This window comes from Falco peregrinus, chromosome 1 (assembly GCF_023634155.1).
Source record: "Falco peregrinus isolate bFalPer1 chromosome 1, bFalPer1.pri, whole genome shotgun sequence".
Taxonomy (NCBI): domain Eukaryota; kingdom Metazoa; phylum Chordata; class Aves; order Falconiformes; family Falconidae; genus Falco; species Falco peregrinus.
The window spans coordinates 65,384,018-65,394,736 of NC_073721.1; the positions used below are offsets into that span (position 1 = coordinate 65,384,018).

Below are 10,719 nucleotides of genomic sequence, written 5' to 3' on the forward strand. Positions count from 1 at the left end.
CAGCCTTGGGGAGGATGAGAAACAAAGAACAGATCGTGAAAAGAACGCCATTATCTAAGTTACACAGAAAGAAGCCTTCAAGTGAAGAAAGTTCTGGCTATGAGAGGAGACAGGCTGATAAAGTGTTGCAATCCACTGACATCAACAGAAAATTAGTTGAAAATAAGACAGATAATTGCGGTAGTGGGAGATGGCGACCTCCAACTCAAATAGCCCCCTCAAAAGAGGGCAGACCCTGCTTGAGGAGCATGCGTAGTTAGTAGAGAGCTTCAGCAGTGCTGAGGATGCGTACTGATTCGCACTAGAAGCGAGAAACTTGTAACCAGTCCTGGGTATGATAAATGAATATGCAATGTAATGTACTATGAAGTATAAAAAGTGGACGGATGAGGGGAGAAGTTAGGGAAGACTCCATCATAACTTCTGGGGTCAGTCGACAGGCTGAACCTGTCTTCTCCCCCATAGGGGCGCCTGTTGGGTAAGATGTTTATTCTATGACTAACTCACGCTGTCTGCTAATAGGTATATTGTTTTAAGCTTGCTTGCAGTCAGTGTATTATCACCGGCAATCATCAAACCTTATTCCATCACAAACTTGCATTTTATGATAAAAATCTTCAGCTGCAGTTGTAAGTCTCCAGAGACTGGAGTAGTTGTATCAAATATAAAGGGTTTGAGGAACCCTCCCCTTCTTAATGTGACAGCAGCGGTGCGTGCAGTTTGGTGGTGTGTATATTTAGCGTCATTCTGTATCAGTTAAACACCCTGCCATGTATCTGTGGTGCTGTATTTGCTGCTTCTGAGTTTTCTGCCTTGTAAGACCTGAGAGAGTCTGCCCTGACACTCCAACAGCATGCTTACGGAGTTCCTTCCCAGCTACTTGTCCTGCTACTCTTCCTATAATTATCCTGATTCCATTTTTTATGTACCAATTAAAAATTCTGAACGAGCATGTCTAGAGAAGGCCCTCCTCTTCCTTTTGCTCCGTGTGAAATCAGTGGTGTCACAGTCTTGGCTCAGAGCGTGGTAATAGAACTGAGTGCATTGACACAAATGAGGGAGCAGTAACTTCTGGCCAGGTGGACATGAGGGGATGAATGGGAAGGAGGTGGGAGGAAGGAAAAGAAAGAAAACTGAAGTCTCTGAAATATATTACTGCAAACTGAGCTATAACTGAAACCATGCAAATTTGATGTGCTGACACTACCTAAGTAATCATCCAGTCTTGCTGTTGGTTAGATTCTTGGTCTTCGCTCTCAGTGACTAGCCAGCGACTTTACCATAACAAGCTGCTTTTGCAGGTTCTATATAAGTGCTATACTTGCTCTCTTCCAAAACCAATCTGTAACTTTTATTACTCAGCTTAAAAAAGCTCTTTTCCTGTCAATTCACTTACAAGTCTTTCTGCTTTCCAGAAAAAGTTTCAAGTGTCGTGCATTTAACTCTAAAGACTCGTTTCTAGTGTACCTCTGTAGGTGCTAAATGCTCTGAATTGAGGAAATGCTTGTTTAATAGACTAGGGCTTCTCTGCTGCCTAAGAAAATTAATCCAGGACAAAACGAGGTGTGAATTTTGAAGTGAATGAAGGACTCCTGATTTAGCTCAGTATGTGGAGGCTTTGTTCCAAGTTAGTGTAATCCACTTTAAGGTTCAAAAGGTTCAAAACAGCTGCATGCTCTGAACCCGGGACATTGGCAAGAGGAGTTAATAAGGAGCAAGTCTTTGTGTCAGTGACTTTGTGTCGTGTTTTCTTGTGATGCAGTGAAAGGGGATTGATTTCAGGCAGCTAATCGTTAAGGCAGCCCTCGGATCTGAGCCCTCTGCTGAACTGTGGCAACATTATCCTGGAGGAAAAAGAACTGAAATGAATAGGCATGGTGAGAACTGGCAGAGAGCTTCTTCAAGTCTGTGACAGAGAATAGAGCTTGGTAGCCCATCTGTGTGTGCATGGACGCTAACTAGGGCTGTTACGGCATTTTTTCCTCAACAAAATTTATCCAGGTTTGGAGCAAGGGGAAGAGAAGCTTGTCTTGTAAATGCTGATATTAGTAATGCTTCCTTGTTCTTATTAAATAAACCCACATGATGGGGAGCAGTTCTCAGTTACAATTTTAACAGTTTTATGTAAATAAAACTTCCTTGCCTGAAAATATTTGGCTCAGGATCAGAGTGAAGTCCCTCATAACCTGCATCCCTGTGGGCTGATGCTTTCTTTTCAGTGATGAAAAATATATTACACTCTCCTGAAGTCAGAGTTCACCAGTGCCGTTTCCTTTGTAGTCTTTGCTGGTCACATGGTCCTTTTTGTTTTAAATTAATAAAATCCTAAATCTGCATTCAAGAATAACAGTTAACAGACTCTTTCAACAGAAATTCAACCTTAAATTGTTTCCATATGGGATCTGTACTTAAAGCTCTGGCAATCTGTGCCCATGCTTTTGTTTTGTTTTGTTTTTACCAAGGTCCAACTTCTGGGTTTGTCGTTCCCCCAGGTTTTAGAGTGGAGAGGTTTTTGCTGCCAGATATAACAAGCATGAGGGGCCATTGTTTAAAGAACAAAAACTTGAAGTATCTATCCAGGAAGGAAAAGCATGTAAGGATATTAACCCCCGTCTGCCAGCTATTCTCAAGAGACAGGCATTTGACCCAGAACATATTAAAAATGGAACACTAATGTTGAATTAGCGGCGTTCTGAAGGAATGCTGAATGCACCTATCTGAATAAATCTACAATTCAAGGGAGTGCAGAATGCCAACCGTGGAGTTCAAAAACCACATGAGACTTGGAAGTCGTCTTCTGAACTCATTTCTTTGTCACTTGCCAGTATAAGATAATTACCATCACGTACTGTTGCAGACTTGTCTGCAGCAACTGATTTATTTTGTACCTTGCTTCAGGAGTCATCTGTAGAGAAATGAATTGAAGTTTAGGGTTTGGCTTTTAACAAACCCTGTTGTGAACCAGTGACTTATCAAAGAGATTGCAACATGAAATATGATTAACTGAGCCGGGACTTTCCTCGTTTCTTGTGCTAGCAGATGTTTGATCTCTGGTATACTTCATAACATTTGCACTCAGGCCAGAACGGTGAAAGGTTTTATTAGCTTCCTAGCCATGTTCTGGGCCATCAGTTGCCTGAGAGTTGCCTTTGTGGCAACCTGAGTCAGTGGGACTTGCTTTCTAGGGAGAAAATGCTGGGGATCCTACCCAGAGTAACTTTTTTTTTCATTCCTTGGATCGGCTGGCAACAATCTCCCATGCAGTATTGTTTACGATACAGAGCTTGCATCTCTCATTGTATATGGACGATGCAAATTAACCAAATATAGATACAATAAATGCATCAATAGAACTTACTAGCACAACGTTGCAGTTTGCCTTTTGCTGCCTTTCAATTTAAAAAATAGAGTAGATCAGAGATGGTACACTAACATGCATGTTTTCATACTGAATGATACATCAAGAGGAGTCAAACCTCCATGTACTACTTTATTTTTTTCTGCTTCAGCTTTATTACCACCAGGAAGTGAAGAACATTGTTCTCAGGTTTTTATGTCTGTGAATAGTTGTGGCTTTTTTGGGGATGACTGTGAAATTTGAGTTAGTATTGCTGGATATTATGATCCTGCCTTGGAAGTGGAGTAGTCAAGTGGGTGCGGAGGCACTCTCTGTTAAGTGACCAGTGCTGCTCACTTGGTCCTGAGACTTCTGAGTGGTAAAATCAAAACCAAATCCTATGTACCTCTGAAACTACTTGAGTAAAATGGCTGTCAGAGTAGTCTGCAGGCATGCAAAAAGGAAGATGTGCTGCTAACTTGCATCTCTCTCCTGCTGATCTATTGTGGTCTCTTTCTCAGGCTTTAAAAGAAATTGATGAAGTTGGGGACCTTTTGCAACTGAAGTATTCCCGTCACCGTTTGGTACCTCTCTTGGACCGGCCATTTGACGAGACAACATATGAAGAAACAGAAGACTGAACTCCCTCTGTGTGCCTTGGTGGGAGGGACACACCCCATGGGACACTCCGTGGCATGCAGGCCACAGCATCCGTGAACAACACACTTACGACTGCTTAGCATAAAAGACATTTTCTCACAATACTGAGGTGGTCACATCAGCTCTAAATGGCATTTTGTAAATAGGGAGAGGAGGTAAAAAAAGCTTTGATTCCTGTGTCTTTAGGGTCTGGCCCTAGAGGTGCTTGGCTTTATTTTTTTTTCTTGTTGCCTTTTTTTATTTATTTGTCTCAATTTGTTCACAGCAACCCAAATTGGCTGTGGCTGATCGGCTCAGACTTTGTATGCACCATCAGGCTCCCCAAATGCTGGCTGAGATGTTGTGAGCATGTGTGACGCTGGCATGGCAGCACTTCCAGTGTCACTGCTAGGTGTCTGACCTTCCCAATAAGGAATGAGCTGACCTGGCTATTCTTGGAGACTTCCTAGAGAAACTGTTGATTGCTAACTTTGACATATTTAACAAAATGGATAATCAACCAAAGTTGTTTGTTTTTTCCTTTTTTTTTTTTCTTTTGCAGTTACTTGTGTTTAAAACTTGAATTTAGCCTTTTTAAAATAAATGTGTTGTTGACATGTCACTGACAGGACCATTGTTCCCAAACATTATTTAGTTTTGTAAGCCATGGGCAGAAGGACTTCTGGCACTCTAGCCTCTTTTCCTTCCCAGTATGGATACCAGATTGTCTCCTGGCTTTGACACTAATTGTTCTTGATATAGGGTAAGTGATGGACAGGGGTTTTGTTGTTTTTTTGTTTTTTTTTTAATGGGTAGTGGTTTTGTCTTCCTTTTGACATACTTCTTTCCCTCCCCCCCCCCCCCCCCCCCTTTTTTTTTAAACAGAACAAGGTGGTTTTAGTGTGTGTTGCTTTCTCATCTTCAGGTTAATTTCTCTTGGTTTAGAATTACCATAAAACCGTGAACAAGTCACTGCTAGGTTCTAGAAGGGTGCTCTTGCTATTAAGTAAACTATAGTAAGCCTTGTGCTTTTTGTTAAGACCAGAACTCCTAGTAGGCCTATACGATGGATGACTGTTAGGAGAACCACTTATTTCATGGAGATCTGTGAAAGACTGATTGCTACCCTCTGCCACGCTGATTCACTGTTTCTTGGCGTAATATGAGGTGTTCTTCATTGGTTTTGTTGCGCAAGGCTTTTATGCAAAGATTATAGACAGCTTGGGTCTTTTATCGTACGTTACATTCGGCTAGCCAGCAAAGTCTGTTAGCTGTGTGTCTGTATAGGCCTTCCCTGAAGAGAGAATGTCCTCACAATTGCATTTACTTTGTCATCTTATTTCTTTTGCATTTCTGTTACTGTGAGATCAAATTAATGTTCACTGAGGCATTTGCTGTTTGGAACCTTTATTTGCAAGTTCCACGCTGTCTTACTCTAATCAAAGTTTAAAATAGACACCTTTGCTCTAGCACACCTTAGAGGTGGTCTGCTACTTAGTCATTGCATCTAGAATTCTTTCAGTGAACAGAATGGATCATTGAAGAGGTACCAACAATTTTTTAACAGGAGTCAGTTACAGTATAGCTTGTTTCTGTATTTTACACCTTCGACACGTAGTATTTTTGCAAAGAGAGTAGAGCTTTAACATCGTGTCACTTGGGTTGGTCCACCTCTTCCGTTTGAGTTAGCATGATGCTTTTTGCAGGTGAGTGGAGTTTTTTAAAGAACTTCATCGTAACACCAAAGCAGAGTGCATCTCAAAGCTATTTGCCTGGTGCTGCAAAAAAATTAATTTTAAATTGTTATGTTCGCTCTGCAGCTAACGGGGAAGGAGCACTTTGCTCGCTAGAACCAAGCAATTCTGCAAATACATCTGGTGACTTAAAGCAGAACTGGCCCCTATTTTATAGTATATCTATCTTTATGCTTTTATAGATCTTGTTCCATTTTAATGTAATGGAACTTCAAAACACTGATTCAGTGTTTTACCATTGCATTTCAGAAGTTTAATTAGATGAGAAGAACTAAAACTGACTGTTTGAAAATAGATCCAGATAATTGTTTCTGTCTTAGTCCACTAATGTCAATTTGCTTGCCTTCTGGAGCAAAGTGTGTGGACAGTCCAAGAAGTCTGTAACTTGTATGTGCAACTCTGATGGCTATGGAGTAGTCTCATTTGTTCAGCCACAGAGCGAGTAAACTGCAATTGCACCAACTTACTTTCTCGCCTGTGTTCTGCCCAGGACTAGCTCTGCCATTGCAGAAGATGACCTGCTTTCTGACTTCAAGAAGCTTTACCTCAAAGAATTTCTGCTTCCTTTTTTTTTTTTTTTTTTTTCCCTTTCTGGATTGTAGTAAGGAACAAGAAGTGGTTAGTGCAGAAGCCCTGACTCCAGCCCAGGTCCTGTTGATTTGATCACAAGACAAAACCAACCAGCTTCAAGGCATAGGCATGGGTCAGTAGGGAGCTATTCTGAGCATTTCCAGGTGTAGATGTACAGTGTGCTTGTGTCTGTTGTATACTCAAGTCAGTTTGAAAACTGTGATGTATTAAGTTAGGAGTGGGTTGTCATAGATTCTACAAGTCTTGAGTCTTAATCTTGCCTCTGGGATTGGGTTTTAGGGCATCTTGTCTTTAACAGGGAGAAGAACATCTGGATAAATCTCAGTAATTCAGATAACTCCTGTATAACACTTCTGAAATTGTCAGTGTTTTAAGATTACTGGTCCCTATTGGGATTCCAGTTGCACTTGTTGAGGAAATTGTGTTCATGCTATACTTCTGCCGTTTAGTGTCTTTCTGCTGTCACGATGTCTGCATATGACTTTTGAATTCTGAGTTGTAAAGACATTTCAGAGATCTTTCAGGCAGTTAGTAGCATTTGCAAACTGCTTGGTTGCATTTCAGCCATATTCTTTTTCAGAAGCAACTTCTTCCCTTCTTTTATTCAGGGGAACCTGATTTGCCAAAGTCTGGTACCTGATGAAAACTGCTTCTGAAAAAGTAAGAAGCTACAAGTCCAAGATTTCGCGCTTTTAAGTCGCTAATTCACCGAGCATGAAAGCCAGGAAAATCTTGCATCTACTAAAAAAAGTTGCTCCCGCAACCAAAGGAGCAGCCCACTGTTGGTTTGTACTAGGCAAACCTACAGCATGTATGCTGTCCTGCTATGTGTAGAATGTACTGCTGCTTTGATATTCATGTATTGACCAGAAATCTGTCTCCTGTTTTTTATCCTGGCAGTAGAAGTGAACGAAAGAACCAATCTTGAGAGATCACAAAGGAAGAAAGACTGCTTAAGAAACAGACTTCAGTCCCTGCCAACTTTTCTGAGACGTTCTAATTGAAAATGACTCCTGGTATTTCTTAGGAGATGCAAAATTCAAAAGAAAATGAAGGCTGCTTTTGAACAAAGGATTTTGCTCTGTACTGTACGTTGGCTAAACTTAGTCATAAATATACAACAGTTACCTTCCCAGTACCTCTCTGAAGAACTTAGCAAGCAAGATTTTGCATCTGCTGAGCAAAGAGTTTAGAATCATTACAGTTTTTAAGGCTGATGGCCATGTTCTTTTACTCTTCAGAACATTGAGGGGCTCCTATTACCGAGCATCAGCAGAGAGTGAGAGATCTGCTTCTTGTTAGAAACTGGCCTTCCCAAGTAGACCTTTGTTTTAAGGAGCCTGATTCATAATTCTTTAGTTCTGTGGTAGAGAAGAAACCAAGGGGGTTTTGTGTCAAAATATTCAGGGCTTGCTTTTTTTTATTACACAAGACACGGACTCCTGTACAGTGTCTGTGTGTGTGTGTATATATATCTATATGGTATATTTAACTCTTTAATTTCTATAATTTTTTTTCCCTTTTAAGTAGCATACTTAAAGAGCTGTTCTGGTTCTTGGGTTACTGGTGTAGCACACTTCTGCTTTAGGCAAAGACTCAGGAGTGAATTGACCGAACATCTTACTGTGATGAAGTCATTCAGTGAAGGAATTGCATTATCTGTCTTCCTCATGCTCTTTCCTCTAAGAGTGGAGAAGTGGTACCCTCTGTCAGAGCTGCACATTCACACAGAGCAGGAAAGGGAATTGTGCCTGTGAAATCAGTGACCCGGCTCTGTACTGTGTGGATGAAGGACCAATACAACAGAGGTGGAGGAAAGGGGCAGGCAGTCATCACTTACTCTCAGCTATATGGGGATCTCTCATGTGTACTTAACTTGAACAAGCATCCGTAAGACAGAAACTTAACTTCCAGTGCCCAAAGGGACACTCTAAAACCTTTCCACACCAAGTAAATACTTCCTCTCCTGTGCAAATTTTAATTTCTTACTGAAAGGAAACCTCTGCAAAGTACTTGGCTTACAGCTGTTTGCTGGTCCAGAATCCATTCAGGCAGATCATAGGAAAGGTTGGAGGAAAGCTGTGAGCATGAGCGCAGTTTCATTTAAGAGAACACCTTGCAGCATCGGATCTGGAATGCTATGCGTGAGCTGCATCAGAGGGAAGGAAAATTGTGGAGATTTATTCCAACATACAATGATCAGTCAAAATTTATACAGTTTATATGTACAGTTTATATATTTTTTTTACAGTTTATACTCAACCTGTGAAAGTGTCAAGCATGCTGGGATCTGTGTGGGTGTCACCTTCTGCACAGGGATCCGAGGTACCCGCAGTCTGTTCTGGTTTAACACAGGTGAAGCACTGTGCTGTCTAGGAATGCCTAATGTGACCCCTGGGCAGGTGGCTTCAGTACTGGACCTGGTACCCAAGTGGCATTGGACCACTGTTAGGGAAAAGCACCAGTCATTTGACCTGTATAACTTGCACATAGTTTTAAAAGAAATTTAAAAATATTTTATTAAAAAAAAAAAAACAACAAACACACACCCACAACTCGGATGCCATCGTGATGGCTTGTATTCCTGTAAACATCCCCAGCCTTGCAAGTCGTTCACCTCTTCAAGGATTTGGACATGAAGCTAGAGCACAGCCGTGAAGTGTTTGTGTGAAGTCTTGTGCTTTATCTTTCACTAAAAAGAGAAGTGTTGGCTGCAGACATTGGAGCTGTTGTGTTGACATCCCCAAAAGGGGCTGGGTGAAGGAAGGAGATGATGACTGGGGTGTGTTGAAGGCCTTAAAACTGTGGCTCTTGGTATGAAGAATGGAAATGAAAATTGACCTTGAAGAATGCGATGGATGAAATAATACTCTGTGCTCTTAGTTAAGCAACATGTACTGCTGTTTTCTTGGGAGGGGGGGAGACATTCAACTCGTTTTGTGTTTGACCCTGGCTAGCAGCTATTTAAGGAGCAGAAGAGGTGTCTGCATGTGAAGGCCAAAAATAGTGCCCCATGTTTCTATGTAGCAAGCATCGTAACTTGTTCCTGGGCCACTGAAAGCCAGAGAATTATTGGGAGGGTCAGGGACTTCAGAAGCAGTGGCAGCTAGCAAATCCATTTCCTAAACAGTAGGTGAACAGGTCTTACTTGAATATGCCATGGGTTGGTGCCATTCCAAAAATACCTATGGCAAAAGGAAACGTGCACCACACCATCTGACTGCTGTAAAGTGCTGCTTTTTCTTTTTCTTTCCAAATCTTTCCAAATCTCATCCTGTTCAGACAGTATTTCTGCTACCCCCTAATGGTATATTAAGCAAAATGCGTCTCCGCCCTTCCAATATTATTAACTTCAGACCAGTTTGAGAGAGATCAGAGGAACGCTGGAGCCTGAGGCTTTAGGCTAGCAGCCACAAAGCCAATGGTGGCCCATATTTCCACAGGCCCTGGGCAGAATTGCCATGTCACACCACTTCATCTTAAATTGCACTGTATTCTTATGCCTCTGTGTTGCTATAATATGTACATATATATTGGATTTTTTTGTAGATAAGACATTTTAGATAAAATTTTTAAATGGGCTTCCCCCAAAATATTTTATGCCAGATGTCTAATTTTTTTTACACTTGGGATTAACATGAAGTTGGATGCTCTGTGGGCAGGGAAAAGATAAATGGATGATACATTGGCTTTAAAAAGGTAACAATGCATGTTTAAAAAAAAAAAGAAAGAAAAACCAAAACAAAACCAAACACTGGAGAAAAAACTGCTTGGGAAAAAAAATTCCATTCAAATATATTCTATGTTCTGCATAATAAAGACTTTAAAAAAATGGGATAGTGTTGGGTGTTTTGCTTAATGTTAATGAGGCTTTTCCCCTGTTAGGGAGACCAAACCTTCTTCCCCTTTCCTTCCCCATCTCTCTTCCACTCCCTAAAAAGAAAGAAGGAAGGGAAAGAAAAGAAAAAAAACCACCAAAACACCACAAGTTTCATACTAGAATGGCTAGGTGAAACTGTAACTTGTTTGCAAGCTTAGGAAATGTCCCCCTCTGCCTTTGGACTCCAGCGCCAGCAAACTTGCCTGTGAGATGGATGCCGAGATGGATGCTTAGCTGTTTCTTACCAGTCTCGGGTCCAGTGTACAGCAACAGCCCAGTCTAGAGAAGCTTCTGTGCTGGCGAGCCAGGTCTGCAGGGGCTACTGCCGTGCCTGGCCTGTAGCCCTCCTGTGGGTGCCTGCCCTGGCTCCGCAGTAGCCACGCAGAGCTGGCTTGGCTCCGCAGCCGCCTCCTCCCCTTGGGTGCTGTGAAGAGTGTCAGGCCGCTATCAGCTGTCATGCTGCTAATGAGATGTTTGAAAGGGCTTTTTAATCCTCCTCGCATGGGATTCTTGACCTC

The 10,719-nt window shown here is 41.6% G+C and overlaps 1 protein-coding gene across 1 annotated transcript in view; it reads left to right on the forward strand.

Moving 5' to 3' along the window:
- The window catches only part of SPTLC2 (serine palmitoyltransferase long chain base subunit 2), a 78,836-nt gene extending 68,763 nt beyond the window's left edge, over positions 1–10,073 (forward strand). The window contains exon 12 of the mRNA XM_055805166.1: positions 3,859–10,073. Within this exon, the coding sequence (XP_055661141.1) occupies positions 3,859–3,978 (120 nt within the window). The 3' untranslated portion in view covers positions 3,979–10,073. The remainder of the gene's footprint in view (positions 1–3,858) is intronic.
- Positions 10,074–10,719: the final 646 nt, after the last annotated feature.